The 18171-nt window shown below is 28.7% G+C and overlaps 1 protein-coding gene across 1 annotated transcript; it reads left to right on the forward strand.

Annotated features, from left to right (window-relative positions):
• The first annotated feature begins 758 nt into the window (after positions 1 to 758).
• On the forward strand, positions 759 to 13952 carry LOC129286517 (linoleate 13S-lipoxygenase 3-1, chloroplastic-like). Its single transcript, XM_054922472.1, has 9 exons — positions 759 to 937; positions 1963 to 2230; positions 9248 to 9485; positions 10214 to 10522; positions 10753 to 10838; positions 11130 to 11237; positions 11603 to 11892; positions 12290 to 12556; positions 13112 to 13952. Exons 1-9 carry the CDS (start codon positions 759 to 761, stop codon positions 13866 to 13868), a joined length of 2502 nt encoding a protein of 833 aa, XP_054778447.1. The 3' UTR covers positions 13869 to 13952.
• The last annotated feature ends 4219 nt before the right edge of the window (positions 13953 to 18171 follow it).

Genomic DNA, 18171 nt, shown 5'->3' on the forward strand with positions numbered 1-18171 from the left:
TTAGATCGATTCTAGACTATTCTTTACTTTACACCTGTCATCTTTATATTGGTTGTAATTATTTTCTATAAATAATGCAGCACTGTACCTCGTGAAAATCAACGGAACGCAGATTACAATGTTTTACTTTGTCTCTTTTCTTTAACTTATTCTGCTTTTTGCTGTGCTTGTCTTTGTCTCATTAGATTATATTTGTAATTAAAAATAAATAAATATTCAGTTAAAAATCAACAAAATACACTTAAAATTAAATGTAACATCAATTAAAAATTTTTAAAATTAGTTGTGCATTGCAAGCAGCAATTTGTAATTTTTTATCATCAATATATTAATAAATCACTTAAAAATAATAAAATATATGTATAATTATTTATAAAGTCAATTAAAAATTTATAAGAGTTAGTTGTAAATTCCAACAATAAAAAATATACGGGAATCTTGTAAGGTTAATTAATTAGGAATTTAGAAAAGTAATGTGTATTAATATCAAGCCAATCAACAACAATAAAAAAATTTGATTATAAATAAGGATTATAATCTATTGGTGAATTGAATTTAATAATTTAAAGATTGTAATTATAATTATATTATTCTGTGATCTCTTATTTGTCATTTCTACAACTAAGGTCACCGTGGTATAAGCTAGACTCACTTAGTATTTCATTTACACATCGCTCTTCATTGAAACGATATATCATGCATCTACTTGTGCTGAGCTCAAAACGCGTTAAGAGTGGGAGAAAGAACGAACGAAGAAAATGCTTTTGAACTCATTTCATGTTCATCCTCTCCACCACTACCATGCCATTCAGGAATTGAAGGTGTTTTCTCTACGAAGGAATAAAAGGGAAAAACTTGGACTGAGGAAGAAGATGATGACGGTGAGAGTGAAGCAAACGCCGCCGATACGGTGCTCTCAGGGAGGAATTAAAGTCAGGCAAGGAATTGGCAGTGGTTGAGAAGCTTGTGAGGACCAGTGTTAGTGTGAAGCTAGTAGCCATGGTTTCTGTGAGACACCATAAGGCCCACAGCAAAGAAATGTTGAAGAACGTAATCAATAATTTCAGACCTCGACGTCAGAGCAAGGTGTTGTTAATGCAGCTCGTTAGCACACAACTTGATATCAGTAAGTTCCTTTGCATGTCAATTGTGTTGGAATTGGTTGTTTTTAATCGATCAAGTTTGTATGTTCTTAATCAATTTGATAAGAGGAATTTAAAAAACGATCCTGATGAAAATATCCATATATAGTCATAAGCATCACAGAATCTCCTGGGTTAGACGAATATGGCATTACATGACTTTTTACATAGTAAACATAGGAAATTTCTTTGAGTTTCTCGGAGATAAAAGAACCAGTTTTTCATCATGTTCAATACGGGGACCACGATTTCCATTTATAGCCTTAAATTTGCAATATTTAAGACAATTTGGCCTTAGTAAATTATAAATATCTGATCTCTACCTATTAATTTTATGACAGTTACACCCCTTAAACCACGTCAAAGTTTTCAAATAGATTACTTCATTATTTTGGTTTATAATAAGGCCACACAATTTTAATATTTACATGTGTTGTCTTATACTTTCCGTCTCTATATATGTAGGAGGTTTTTTTTTAAAAAAAATTATTTTTAAATATAAAAAATGTTAGCATATTTTTTTAATAGATGAATCATTATACTTTTATTAAATTAAAAAGAAAAAATAAATACTTTCGTTAATTTACTTAAAAAAAGATTTATTTTATTTACAATAATTATGATTAAAATTAAAATATTACTATATTTTTAATTAAATAACTAACTTTTATTAATTTATATAATTTAATTAAAAATATTTTATATGAGTATGTCAACGTTATTCCAATAACTTTGTTATTTGTCGGCATACTGTTTTATTTCCCATTAATTATTAACATCTATCGTTACCATTGTTAAGTCTATCATTTCATGATTGAAGGGGGTTGGAGCCAAAGCTGAGCAAGGAAGCAGTACTGGAATGGTCCAGAGAACGTAGACTTGGAGCAGAGGCTGGGACCTACAAAGTGGAATTTGAGGTGGACTCAGATTTTGGGATTCCTGGAGCTGTTACCATCAGTAACTGTTACGAAACTGAGTTCTTCTTGGAAAGCATAACCATTGAGAGATGTGTTCATTTTGCTTGCAAGTCTTGGATTCAGCCAAACACGTCCCTTGAAGCTGGGAAGAGAGTATTTTTCACAAACAAGGTAATTAGTTCTTGAGTATTTTTCTCTTTAAAACATTTTTTTGAGAGCAATGCTGGACACCTATATTTAAGGATAGGGCAATATCACCCTGAAATATTTTTAAGAAGCAAAATCACTCTTCTATAATATTTCCTTCATTTTCTTTGTTATCGACGTAAAATAATTGTGAGACTCATACAGAATAACAATAAGGCATTTTGAGTCATTTTTGCCTCTATTTTGCCACTAAAATCAGGTTCTTCCAACTTTTAATTCATCGTATAGTCAAAATGAATTAAAATTTCTTCTTGTTACTATGTGTAGGCTTTACGATTATTCCTAGTCAACAAATAACAAAAAATGACGGGTATCTAATCGAATGGTGGTTTTGCTCTTTAAAAGAATTGTTTTTGGGGATAAAACTTAAATATCCCATCATTTAGTATCAAATACCTAGCGCTTTTAAAAAAAGTTTAGAAAGAAAAATGATCTTCAACTCTTCTTCTAATGCATTTGGAATATATTCACTTTTATCCAAAATATAAGTAACTTTAAATGATATTCTGCAAACCAACATTCTCATGAAAATATATTACTCCTTTCATTAAAAATATAAAGTATTTTTTGAGGAGTTGAATGTTAAAGATGTAAGGCATTTGAGAAGTTGGATGTTCAAAAATGTAAAACATTTTTAATCTTTCAAGGTGTAATTATTGCCTTTTTTTAAAGTGTCTTTATTGATAATAACTTTATATTTATTGTAGGGTGTTTAATAGGGATAAATATGAAAAAATAAGGTTAGTTGAAAAGTAGGTAATTACTTTATTGGAGGATTGATATTCAGTTAAAAATATCTTACATTTTTGAACAAATGGAGTATTATATTGCTTTTTTTTTTAACCCTTAGTTCCAATTGATGGTGAGTAAAAAGGGTTATAAATTAACTCACAAGAATTTAAGTTAATAAGTAGAAAGGGTAAAATGGAAATTTTACATACAAAATCTAAGTTGCTTGTATTATGGATCAAAATTAGCTAGGAAAAAAATACTTATATTTTGGACCAGAAAAAATATCTACAATAAGCTGAGAAGAGAGTAGAGGTCATGCAGTTTAATTTGATAATATGAATTGACCCGTTTTAGGCATGCTATGTGTGACATGAGTGTTCATAAGTATTGTGTACTTATCACTTTCACTTACGTGGAGGTGATTCGAATATTTACCCTTCGGTTCAAATTGACAAAAAATAATAAAAAGGAAATTGGCGAAAACTAGTTGACACGTATCAAAAGTTATATATATATATATATATATATATAATGACGACGCGGTTAACTAATTTGGATGTCTAGATTTTAGATTTTCGTTGTTAATTTTTGTTATACTTAAAACTGATCAGTTTTATTGTGAGAGAGAGAGAGAGAGAGAGAGAGAGAGAGAGAAGAGAGAGATAAGTCATTAAAATATATTTGTATTTTGCATTTTTGTATACGTTAAAATGAAAAAGTATGAAAACTAAAAGAAAAAATATAACTTTTAATCTCTACACTTTACTTGTATTTTGTTATAGGTCATTATATTTTTTTAGATGTTTTAAGTTCCTATAATTTTATTTTTCAGTGTTTTAAGTGCTTAAATAAACAAAGTGTAAAAACTTTGGAGGGACTTAGAACATCAAAAAAATAAAATTATAAAAACTTAAAATATCAAAAAACTAGTATAAAGATCTATAATAAAATACGAATAAAATGTAAGGATTAAAAGTTATATTTTCTTGAATTAAAATTAATATGTACATATGTATGAATGTACGTAATAAATTCTGAATCGTCCAATTTTATTATGGAATGATCATCTGACTAAGAAATGCGCGCAGCCCATGCAGACCCATAATAATTAAATTAATAAAACGCACAATCATTAATTTTTATAATTTTATTGAATTTTATTTTTAATTTTTATACTTTTATTTTAGTGTTTTTAATCCTCATAATTTCAATAAAATTGGATGAGGTTTGTTATCCAGATTTTTATAGTTTTAATATTTTTACTGTATTTAATTCCTGTAACTGAAAACACAGAATAAAAAATTATAAAGACTAAAAATAAAATTTAATAAAATTATAAGGATTAATAATTATATTTTTGCTTGAACTAGTTAAAAACAAGTCATAAAAATCCCTCTCCTTTTTCTCTTTCATTTATTTATATAATATAGATATAGTTTGATAAATTTGATAATGGATTCACAAAATTTACACTTTTTATAAGGATAAAATGATAATTTGATCTTTAAACTATAAACTCAAGAGATCTATATTCTAAACTAATTTTTTTTTGCATATTTTCACCTCTAAATATTTAAAATCATACTGTTAAATTTAACAATAAGTTGATAATAAAATTATGAGAAAAAGGACCAAAAGAAAGAATCACAGAAAAGGGCTCAAAAATAAAATTTGTAATTTTTATGTAATTTTTTAAAATTTTTTTTGTAATTCTTGATTCTTTTTTATAATTTTTTAATCAACTAATAATTAAAGTTAATGATAGAGAGAAATTACCACAATTTTAAATATTCAAAGTAAAAATGCACAAAAAAATGAGTTTATAAGATTCTAGATATTCCCCTCCTATAGTTTACCGGTCAAACTATTATTTTACCATTTTACAGTACAATTTACTTTAAATTTTATACTTGAAGTCTATATTAATTCCATTACTCAAACAACAAATGCAAAGAGTTATATTTAGGATGATTAAATCTTGTTGCGTGGTGTGGGAGCTATATATATGGAACCCGCCACGTGGAGGAAAAAGAAGCATTCAAATTCTAGGGTGCTGAGAACTTTTTCATCGGCCGCCATCCTCCTCACCCCAATAATTATCAAGTTGTTCTTTGTTTAAAAAAAAAAAGAAAAATCAAAACATAGTTTTTTTTTTTTTGGGGGTAAAGGAATTAAAACACTTTCTGTTTAAATGAAAACGACGCGCCGTCTTGTGTACAAAGTCTGGCACGAATTATAGTAATAGAAAATAAAAATTCAGGTCAAGTTATTATTGTAACAAAAAAAAAAAGATTGATTTGATCACAATTTAAGTAAAATTTTAACTATTAAATTTAAAATTATGTCTTATTTAGTTTAATAACCAATCAAGGTTCGGTACCTTGAATAAATCATTTCCCCCTTTTGGCCACAATGTAATTTGAAAGTGTTTTTCTTTCTATTCCCTCTATTGAAAAATAAGATATTTTTAATCAAATTTTATCCCTTAATAAAGTAGTTATTTACTTTTCAACTAATCTTATTTTTTCATACTTATCCCTATTAAACACCCTATAATAAATATAAAGTCATTATCAATAGAAACACTTTTGAAAAAAAGGGCAATGATTACACCTCGAAAGATTAAAAATGCCTTACATTTTTTAACATCTAACTTCTCAAAAAATGTCTTATATTTTTTAATGGAAGGAGTATATGACTAATATTTGGAGACGGACACTAGGAGATTAATCAGTTGAGGCAAAATTTATTTTTAAAATAAATATTAATATTTTTTAAAAATGTAATCTTCAATATTTTAAATTACTATAAATATAAAATTTATTAAAATTTAATATCAAGTTATAATTCATAAAACATAAAATTATAATAATATAAAAATAATAACTTTTTTGTAAATCAAAATTTTTATAAATACTATAAAATAATAATTTCTTTAATTTTATTATTTTTTAAATAAAATTTATTAGAATTATTTTTTATTTAAGATTATTATATGCATATAAGTTTCTGGGTCAAGTAAGTTTTAGGAAGAGGAGTGGATTTTTTTTAAAGAAAGCGAGTGATTTTTTTATGAGGGCAGAAATTGAAATTATTTAGAAAATCAAGCTAATTAAAATCTTTGAAGGCATAATTTATAATTTTCATCTACGGGCCATCTCTAAGTATCGGAGGAAGAAAAGGCTAAGTTTAAAAGTAACAAAATTTAATATCTCTTAGTATAAATAGTCATGATGTCAGATGAGATTTTCTCGTCTTCTTTATACATACAGGTATATATCGATGGTGATGATTTTTTTAAGCCACTTGAGCTGTTTTTTAATTAAAAAATAAAAAAAATATTTTTTGGATCCAATAATTAAGTGCATCTAATGATCGATGTTTTGCATATAAAGGTTAGATGGACCTAACTGCTTTTAGAAGCGTTTGGTTTCGTACCAAATTCCACACTGCCTTTATATTATAGCTATAAATTATTTTAATCAAGTTTTTGTGTTTTTAAAAGGGATGATAAATTGCACCGTCCCTTGAATTTGTTGCAATTGTTGGTTTAGTTTCTAAAATTTAATTTTTATCAAAAAATATTTAAAGTTTCATAACTATATATAAATATTTGGTGTTTTTTCCTTTCAAACGATAATGATTAATTATATTTATATATAACTTGACAATGCTTGGATATGACTCAATAATATTAGAAATTAGATGATATTATAAAAATAAATTTTATTCATTGTAATTTTTTTGATAAAAACTAATTGAATAATATCATCACCCACTTTTCAAATTTTATATAATGCAAAGGAGATTTAATTTTTATAAATTACTTGTAATGTACTTAATTTGAAAGATAAATTGTATTATTCACGATTTGTAAAATATGTTTTTTAAAGTTATAAATATTTCAGGCCAGATTTAAATATTATATATTTATATATAGAGCCGTCAATTAGGGTTAGTCCTTTTAGGCTCGAAAAAATTGAGGGTTGAACTTCTATTTTACTTTTAAAAAAGTAAATCAAGGCCCTTTTAGGCTCGAAAATAAAAGGGCCGGCCCTTTTAGATCCTTTTATAATTTTTTAGAAATTATAATATAAAAAAATAAAAGATTAAATACATAACTCAAAAAAATGAATATATTAAATGTATTCATCTATCTCTCATTTATTTATTAAAATTTGACTAATAATATTAGCTAAATTTAATTTTTATTGGTATTCACTTTAATATTGCTATTTGATATTAGACCTAAATATTTTAGTTTTCTTTATTATTGTAATATAAATTGATATAAAATTATTTTCTTAAACTTAATTTTATGAATAATAACTTTATTATAATTATAAATATATTTTTTATAATTTTTAATTGAAAAAATAATTTTAAAAAAATAGGACCGAGGCCCTGAGGGCCGGCCCTTTAGCCCTGAGGGCTAAGGTTAGGCCTTATAAAATAAAATCTTGACATGCAATCGGGCTTATTAGGGCTAGCCCGTTTAGGCCCTGGCCCTTCCGACCTTTTAGGACTGGGCTGGCCCTAATTGACAGTTATATATATATATATACCAGTACCGAGTCGAGGCCCAAGGGGTGGCTCCGTACTGTTACATAAAAGGCGCCTTTTATGTAACAGCCCTCCTGGGTCACCACTGCCTCTCCAGGGTCTTTTCCCAGGCGCTGGACAACACACATGTCACCACATGATTGCCGGCTTTCCCACTGGTGGTACAGTGGTTATTCCTCACCCCACCCTCACGGGGGTCTTTTGAAACCTCCCCAGACTCGAACCTCCAACCTCTACCACCTTAACGAAGTTGAGGCGAAGTCTGGTACCATTGAGTCAATTTGGTTCAATGGTACCAGACTTCGCCTCAACTTTATTAAGGTGGTAGAGGTTGGATATATATATATATATATATTAAAAAGTTCCCTTTTTTTTTCCTTGAAAATAAGGAGAGATCCAAATTGGGATCAGCTAAGACAAAGATGTAATTGTCCAACGCCCAAAGAATCACCGTTCATATTAAATTGTGTTATTAAAAGGTCCATATTGAATTGATGGATTATTGGTTAGTCTAGGCCAATTAATCCGTGGAACAGATAGATAATCATGCTATAGTAACAACAATGCAAAATATAATATTTTAAGGCTCGGAGATGATAATTTGGTTTCTATTTTTAAAAATAAAATATAATTTTTTTTGAATAACTATTTTAATTTTAATTACTTTTTCATTTTTTATTTTCAAAATAAAAAATAAAACATCTTAAAACTGATCTCATTTTATTTTTTAAAATACATTATATTTGGTTATTGTAACACTTGACCTGGTGGTTGAGCCAAGATTCAAAATTAAGGGTACAAAATAATTTAATTTAAAAATTAATAATTTTTAAAAAAATAATTTAAATAATTAAAAATAATAATTACATTATGACTAAAATTGTAATAATATAAGTAGATATTGATCATCATTTTTCTTTTTAGAAAATTATATTAAACATGCTAATATAATTTTTTATGTAAATATCTTTTTTATATCTTATCTCAATTATTAAAATATTACACATATAATAAACTTTTGGGTTCAAATATTTTTTTATTTAATTTAAATAGTGAAAAATATTAAAAGTAAAGCGGTGAAAAATTATAAAATTTATACATTTTTTATAATTTTTTCTAAAGAGAGGTGAATTTAAAATTTAAATTCGGTACTTAATATTTATATTATTGAAATTGTTAAAATTTGAATTGATGATTTAGATAAAATTATATATTTATTAATATTAAGTAAAATATAAATTTAAAATTATTGACATGAAGCTTAACGATTTAAATACAGTCACTTAGTGTTTGAGTGCGCTTGCGGAATCTATTTGCCTACCTAACAATCAAGCATACTCCCTTCGGTTCTATTTATAAGTCATTTCTACCATCCTCATTAATACTAATATAATAAAAGTATGAAGAATAAAAGTAAATAAAATTCCAAACATGTCTCTATATAATAAATTTAAAAAGTAATGTTCTGTTATTTTTTCTATTTCATGAAGGATAATTTTAAAAATACCTCTTAAATATTATTTAAAAAGATGCACTGTAGTTTATAAATGAGATTAAATATACCTTTTAAAATTAAATTTATAAATAGGATCAGAGGGAGTAAGAAAAAAAAAAAGAGGAAGAAAAGGAAAGTGCCTTTCCCATATATAGAAGACATAAAAGTAACCGTGACCAGTATTTGAACAGGCATATTTACCACGTGAGACACCAGTAGGACTAAAGAAGGCAAGAGAAGAAGGATTGAAGGAGAAAAGAGGTGATGGGACAGGAGTGAGGACACGTTCTCAAAGGATATACGACTATGATGTTTACAATGATTTGGGTGATCCAGACAAAGGAGATGAACTGAAAAGACCAACACTTGGTGGCTCACTCAACCCTCATCCTAGACGATGTCGTACTGGTCGTCCACCTTCGAGCAGCGGTATGCAATATAGGCAGAGACCGAACCAGCCATAGTTAGGGGGCCAACTTTTTGAAAAAAAATAATTAATTAATTTAAAACTTTTAACATTTATCATACTTGATTTTTCAAAAATTAATTTTATAATTTAAAAAATAAAAGATAAAAAATTATTTATAGTTATATATATATTTTATAGAAAATCTTATAAACATTTAAAATAAAACCGTGAAACCCACACTCTCTCTCCCATCCCTTATGCTATAAGACATCTTTTAAAAATAAAAGTTGGTCAATCAATTGATAAATACTCCATTTTTACACATATAATTTTAAGAGCTTTTTATAACTTGAACAAGGCATGATAAGGTTAAATTTCTTTTAATTAATAATAATATAATTAAAATATTATTTTATAAAATAAAACAATCTAATAATTTTTCTTAGTGTGCATTAAAATGTTTACAAGTATATATTAAAGGCCAAAAAGGAGTGTATATATATATATATATATAAATTTCTATGTGTGTGTACAAACATTTTTCTATCAATATTAATTCCTGATTTTATTTTAGTTCATTTTATTTTTTATCAACTCATGTCATTGTATTCCATTCCATTTTTTTTTAACAACAAAACCGGCCTTAATACTTTTGTTTACAGCAACAATGTGTGTATAGATGTACTTGTAATAACGTGTTAACTTACTTGTAATTTCTTTTACTTTAATATAGTATCTATATGAACAGACGTCACAGCAGAGTCAAGATTGCCTGAATTTGAATCAATATACGTTCCAAGGGATGAGGAATTGGAGGACTTGAAGAAAGAAACTGTTGATAAGGGAAAATTCAAAGGAAGGCTTAGGAATATTGTTCCATCATTGTTAGATATCATTTCAGGCAGTGAAGATGAGGTATCTGAAATTGACAACATCTTTAAAGAACCATCACATTTTGGAATGACGAAGTCTCAAAAATCACTCCCCAAGATTTTCAATAACTTGCAAGGCACCATCGATGAATTTTTCAAATTTGATCCTCCAAAGCTATCTTCAAGTAAGTAAAATTGATATACCTATCACAATATGTTTCTTAAATTTGAATATAATCCAAGACAAATAAACATAGAAACTTGTTGAGATAATGATAATTAAAGACCTTGAAGATTCATTGATGACAATTAAAATAGTTATTAAATGTATATGGATTATCTTGATATAAGGAAAAAAAAATCTTTTTATGCTAAGGTTATTAAATAATACTTAAAATAAGCTTATAATTTTCAGGAAGCACATCTTATTTCTTGCGAGATGACGAATTTGCGCGCCAAATGCTTGCTGGTATTAACCCTTTGAGCATTGAAATCCTCAAGGTATAAATAATAACAACTAGTACTTTCCAACCAAGTTGAAAGTATTTGTTACATTAATAGTTTGATATCATATTCTTACATAATCATTATTAGCTACTAGTTGCAAACAATTTGTACTATTATTTGACAATAAACTGTTCATTATTTTGATATGTGCGGCCACTCTTGTTTTCAAAAATTTTCATGTACAATATATCAATCAGCACATCAGTGTCTAACATAACAAAACATTTAATTTGTGCTATTTGTTTTCCTTGCTATCATTTTTTTCCTATCATTCTATTTCAACAGGAATTTCCTCCTAAAAGCAAACTAGATCCGTCTCTCTATGGTCCATCAGAATCAGCAATCAAGGAAGAACACATTAAAGATCATCTTGATGGAATGCACCTCCAACAGGTATTCTTCTTCCTCCCTCCTTCCCTCATTCTCTCTCTCTCTCTCTCTCTCTCTCTCTCTCATGCACACACAATTTGGGTTTTACTAAAGCAATCCCTTTTAAATCGGACAAATTACTTGATAAAATGTACTAGAAAAACATGACAACATTTTTAAAAGTTGGAAGGAAAAATTGCAATGTACTAATTTAAAATTCACAGGTATCAACATTAATTGAATCATTTGTATAAGTTCTCAAAATTACGATATCGGGATGCTTTAGACCACATTAAGATATAATTTGTTGGCTTGCCAATTGAAACAAGATATGATGAGTAAACCTATATAAGAAAAGGATCTTTAATTTGGTTCTGAAATTGCTGCAGGCATTGGAAGAGAATAAGTTGTTCATATTGGATTACCATGATTTGTACCTTCCATTCTTGGATCGTATAAATGCTCTTGAGGATCGCAAAACCTATGCAACTCGCACAATTTTCTTTCTAACACAAGTGGGCACTCTAAAACCCATAGCAATCGAGCTCACTCTTCCACCAATTCATCCAAAGAGAGTCCTCACTCCTCCAATGGACGCCACCTCCAACTGGTTATGGCAGCTTGCCAAAGCCCATGTTTGCTCTAATGATGCTGGTGTTCACCAGCTTGTTCACCATTGGTATGCAATCTATCTCTGTTTGTCTTCTTTTACAAAATATATAATTCAAAAGATATATCTTAAGCCATTTACACATACAAACTCTAAACAAATTTATCAATTTATGTAAGGTTAAATGGCAAATTTGCCCCTATAAATTATAGGTTCAGGAGCATCTATGACTCTGAACTTGTTTTTATGCAATGTTCCACTTTAATTTTTGGACAACAATGCAATACTGTCACTATTGTTAGCAAATGTTAATTTTGAAGGTTAGTTGAACAAAACATTAGAAAAAAGGACCAAGAAAACATTGCACCAAAACCTACAGTTTAAAGGTACAATTTCTCTTTAACCCATTTATATATGTGTGTGTTCACATTTTTTTCTTTTTGGGGTGAAATTATATGTGGAATAGGTTGCGGACTCATGCATGCATGGAACCATTTATAATAGCCACCCATAGACAATTGAGTGTGATGCATCCAGTATTCAAGCTTCTGCATCCTCACATGAGGTACACCCTGAAGATAAATGCAATGGCTCGTGAGACACTCATCAATGCAGGAGGCATAATTGAATCAGACTTCACTCCTGCCAAATATTGCATGCAAATTAGTTGTGCTGCTTATAGAGACTGGTGGCGCTTTGACCTTGAACCGCTTCCTGCTGATCTCATTAGAAGGTAAACCTACCTTTCACACACACACACACACACACACACACACACTACACATGTGTCTCAAGAAAATGCATAAGATCTTCTTTCTTGCAGCTTCGTAAATTCTACTTGGACTCTCCTTACTAATTAAAGCAGATATATTCCAATCATGAATATAGAATTTTCTTTCCAGGTCTTATCTTAGTTCCCTCTAATGATTGTCAAGGGATTCAGAAATCCAATTAAAGATTCAAGCGCAATATTTCATGTTAAATGAAACACTTTGTTCTGATATGGAGAAATGACTCTTCAAGATTGATCATAGGATGAATCTAATGAATGAGTTGGATGTTGGAGGAAAAAAAAAATGACATTCACTACTAGAGAAGATCTATATATATATATATATGACTTTCCTTATAAACTGTATTATAAAAATATTTTATATGCAGAAAAATATTGCATATCTCAAAATAAATTAAGTCATGCATCTATGAACTCTCTCCCTTTATTAATTATCATGAATTCCCCTTGTAGCCAGACATTGAGCTAAACGATTAATTTTATCTTTATATTCAGAGGTGTAGCAGTTCCTGATGCAACTCAGCCTCACGGAGTTAGGCTACTTATCGAAGACTATCCTTATGCCTCTGACGGGCTCCTCATATGGTCAAGCATAGAGAAGTTGGTTCAAAAATATGTAAACTATTACTACAAAGATTCAAAAGCCGTTTCTTTAGATCATGAGCTCCAATCATGGTACAAAGAATCCATAAATCTGGGGCATGCTGATCTTAAAGATGCTCCTTGGTGGCCAAAACTTGAAACTCCTCAAGATCTTATGTTCATACTTTCCACAATAATTTGGACCGTGTCAGCACAGCATGCTGCTTTGAACTTTGGACAATACCCTTTTGGAGGTTACGTTCCAACTCGTCCGCCATTAATGAGAAGATTGATTCCTAGTGAGAATGATCCCGACCATGCAAGTTTTGTGGCAAACCCCAAGAAGTACTTCGTGTCATCATTGCCAAGTTTATTCCAGGCAACGAAGTTCATGGCTGTGATTGATATAATTTCTGCACATTCACCAGATGAAGAGTACATTGGGGATAGAAATGATTTGTCAAGTTGGGTGGGGGATCCTGAGATAATTGATGCATTCTATGAGTTCTCAATGGAAATAAGAAGTGTCGAGAAAGAGATTGAGAGAAGAAATGGTGACCCACAGCTTAGGAATAGATGTGGTGCTGGAGTGTCACCATATGAGTTGCTTATTCCAAGTTCAGGACCTGGGACCACAGGAAGAGGAGTGCCAAAGAGTATAACAGTGTGATTATTGAAACATAAATTACATGTACCTCTTTTGAGTAAAACTAGGCAGTCTCATCACTATATATATATATATATATATATATAATTGTTATTAAATGGTCAAAAGTTGCTGCTGCTAAAAGTGTAATGATTTATAATATATTCATAAAGTTAGAGTACATAATTAATAAGGTTAATGATTTATAATATAGTTCAAGTTAAATTGAAGTCAATTAATTTAGCAAGGATTCAAGTAATAAGACGGTCGAACTGCTACATTGAAAGAACTTGAGATCAAATTTAGCATGCTTGATTAAATCATGGGGTTTTGTCCGTTTCTTGGAAGATATATTTTTTAAAATTATACTTAATTTTACCCTACATAAATAATTACTCAAAATTGCATAAATATTTTTTCAAAATTATTTGATTTATATCCGCCACACAACACTGTAATAGCTGAGGAAATTATTGGAAACTACTTAAATTGATGTGATCCTTCACTTTCAAATAAATAGTAGTATGCAATTGCACATAAAACAAGTTTTTTTTTTGTCAGTAATGAATTTTTTATATCAGGGATAAATTTCTGTTCCCAACCAATTTTCTAGTAGATAATTAGGTATCAAATAAAATTAGTATTTAGAACTTTCGCCCTTACATGGAACCAAAGGCTAGAATTCACACTATTCAGATCTGTGAGATGATAATTAATATGCATTCGAAAGAACTTGAGACAATTTCCTTTACAATGGACCAAATTTCTTGGTAATTGATAAACATGAAAGTTATGAATCCCTCTTTTAAATATATTAGATGTAACATCCTAAATTTTAATCACTAAAAAATGAATTAATTATAACCAATTTCAAGATATAGGATGAAATTATTGGGCATTTATTAAGGATTAAAAATTTAGAAAATATGTAACATAAGTTTAAAAGGAGAATTTATCTAAAATAAAATAAAATATAAATATTTAAATTCATGAACATAATGATGGTGGTGGTAGTGGTGAAACAATTATACTCCCTATAATTTTATTTATAAGTCACATCCTAAAAGATCTATTTAATCACATTTATAAGTCACAGTGCGACTTTTTAGGTAAAATTTGAAAAGTATTTCTTACATTATCCTTCATGAAAGAGAAAAAATAACATGATATTATTTTTTAGATTTATTATATAAGAGCATATTTAAAATTTTATACAAATTTATTTTCTGTACTTCTTTTATATTGATATTGATAAGATTGATATAAATCATTTACAAAAGATATCAGAAGAGTATATAAGTATACACACATAGGTACAGAAAGAAAAGGTAATGCAGTTGGATGTGGGCCCAAGGCCCACTCCCTTTCCAATTAAACCTATTCTAAACACCCAACGGCACACACTCCACAAATTCAACAAATTGAGGCAGCGCCGCTGGGGGAGAGAACAGAGCAAGGGAGAGATTTTAGAGTATATTTAGGAGTTTATGATTAAATAGAAAGGAACTGTCATTGATGAAATAGAATAGAATGAAGTAGAGTGGAATGAAATAGAACAAAAAATTTTATTATTTGAAAGGTTTATGATAAAAAGGAATGGTTTTACATTACCATTGTTTGAAAGTTATTATAAAATAAATGGAATGGAACTGTTTAAAAAAATTTTTCCCAACATTATTCATATTACTAAATTTAAAGAAATAATAATAATAATAATGCCCATTAAATAATTATAATATTTATGCAACAAATAATAATAATAATAATAATAATTAATGGTTAAACAAGATATTCAAGAATTACGAATAAAACAAGAAAGCAAGTAACAAAGTTATTTAAGCAAACATTCATGTTGTACAAAAGAAAAACACAATAGAGACAAAGTGTTGAAAGGCGAGAAAGAGAGAGATGGCAAGAGCGAAAGTGATATAACTGGAGGTATGGTTATGCACTATGTTTGAATGCTCAATCAATCCAGCCTTGCCCGAAGCATTGGGCACATGGGACCAAGCATCGATAGGGGCAAAACCTTGTCTTGCTTAAACATGTGCAAATTTTTTTTATCTTTTAAAACTTTTTGTGAATAATATTTATCATATGACATTATTTTTTATTGAAAGTTATCATAAATTATATTATTTTATAATATTTTAGATATTTTTTATCATTACAATTTTTAAATCTCTTTGAAAATTTAAAATTTATTTTTAACTTATTATTATGTAAAAATAATTGGCAATTGTTATTCATTTGAACTTTTAAAAAATTGCTGTTAATTCTAATATTAGTTTCATTTTATGAATAATATATTTTAAATAATAATAATAATAATAATAATATTTTTCAAGGAAAACCATTTATATATATTTTTTAATAAAACACTTGAAAAATATTTTCGGGTCAATTAGGCTAGCCTGATACCCAAGTACACATCAGGTTGGGCACTAGGCTAGAGTGATGTTTGGCTCGACCCTACCCATGTGCAACCCTAGCAAGAGGCAAGAAAGATGGCTTGAGAATGAAAATAACAGATGAGATTTTTTTTATTAGGATAGAAGGTTGGGGGTAATTTTGTAAATGAAACAATTATACTATGCCACTCCATCCTTGAGCCTCCAAATTGGGGGATAAAAATATTGAGCGATACATGGCAAAGGAGGGCTCTAGAGCCCCTTCCTTGCCATTCCATCATTCTTAAAAAAAAAAAAAACTCACAAATAATGACTTATGTCTTTTAGGCATCTCACTTCATTCCATTCCTCCATAAAAAAGAAAATCTCTCAAACATGGTGTTAAACTCAGGCTTCATAATCAGATATTTCAACAGCGATTTGAAACTTTTTAAAATTAGGTAAGTTTTTAAAAAATTTATTTTAACTACTTACCTTCTTAATTTTTAGGTTCTTGATGCTTAAAGATCTAGGATGCGATATATTTTAAATTTTCTTAGTTTTATTACTACAAGAGTGTTACTCTAATATTATATTTACATCTATTTTGAGGTTTTAAGAGATTTGATCTCCATATATGAATTATTTATCTCTATGAGATTTGAGGACTCGTATAAGATTTGAGACAAATAAAGACTTTAAATTAATACTTTTGAGCTATAAAAATGGTTTATTAAAAGTACAAATACAGATAAACTAGTTTATACAAATGAATATTAAATTTAAAAGATAATTTTGGGGTTCTCTAAAATAACTTTAATGTCCTAGGTTAACTTTAAAGTAAACGTCAAGTTTCTACAAGATAACCTTTAAGTAGTTTTAAATTATATATTAATATTTTTATATGTGTGTAACTTATGTAGACTCTTATTGAGAACTTAGTACTTGGAATTGTGGTGGCTATTTGTAAGCTCAAGAAGAACATATAACTTAGGATTTTTCCATGTCTGTGCAAACTAGAATTGATGTGATGACTTATACAAGTATGCTTGTGCATAAGTTTATCTAATTTATGATACATATGTATATATTATATGATAAACTGTTAAGAAATTGTAAAGAATGTGATTGTGGATGATTCAATGATGTACTATTTTTTCCTTTAGAGCTTGTTTGTAAACAGTGATTGTTGCATATGGATGATATGCATTGGTGATGGGTTGGAGAGATGATGATGTTGATGTTGACATATATGATTTATGATTACATGGTTTGCCTCCAACTCTCGCACAGTGATTGGCCTTTTTTGGAGCCTTATTTCTTAATACTTACCTGGCTGAGTTTATAAGGGAGAATGTGGGATATTGACACCTTAAGGTCCTATTCCTTAATACTTACTTGATCAAGTTTGTAAATGGGAGAGGTGAGACAGTGACACTTGTCAGTTGGGTTCTTTAAGGAGTGGATCTATAGTTTGGGGCTTGGGTTCTGTACATTTGGCCTGGTATATCTTGAGCATTGAATGCTTTGATTAGTCCAATGTGTGAGCTATGTAACATCATCATTTTCTAATTTTGAAACTAATTGCTAATTGAAGGTAAATTAATAAATTAGTGAGTGATTAGGATTTTGGATGGTAATTGATGTTTTGACTCTTTGAAATGTTAGATGAGCAGATATAGGTAAAAGGATCATGTTTTAAAATGAAGTGTGTGCACATGGTGAAGATTTTTGTCATTATACCATGTGCTGTGGCCTAAGTTGCATGCACTACAGTGCACAACCCAAAAATTTGGCTAATAATTGCGTGGAAGCTCATGAGAGAGAGAAAGAAGGAGGGAAAAAGATGAAACTCTTGAAAACTTTTATTTAATAATACTCAAAAGCTAAATACAATTGAAAAACCTAGCTCTATTTATAAAGATCTAAAAAGAATA

Source organism: Prosopis cineraria, unplaced genomic scaffold, assembly GCF_029017545.1.
Source record: "Prosopis cineraria cultivar Desert tree isolate PC_DT_omini unplaced genomic scaffold, ASM2901754v1 PC11, whole genome shotgun sequence".
Lineage (NCBI taxonomy): Eukaryota > Viridiplantae > Streptophyta > Magnoliopsida > Fabales > Fabaceae > Prosopis > Prosopis cineraria.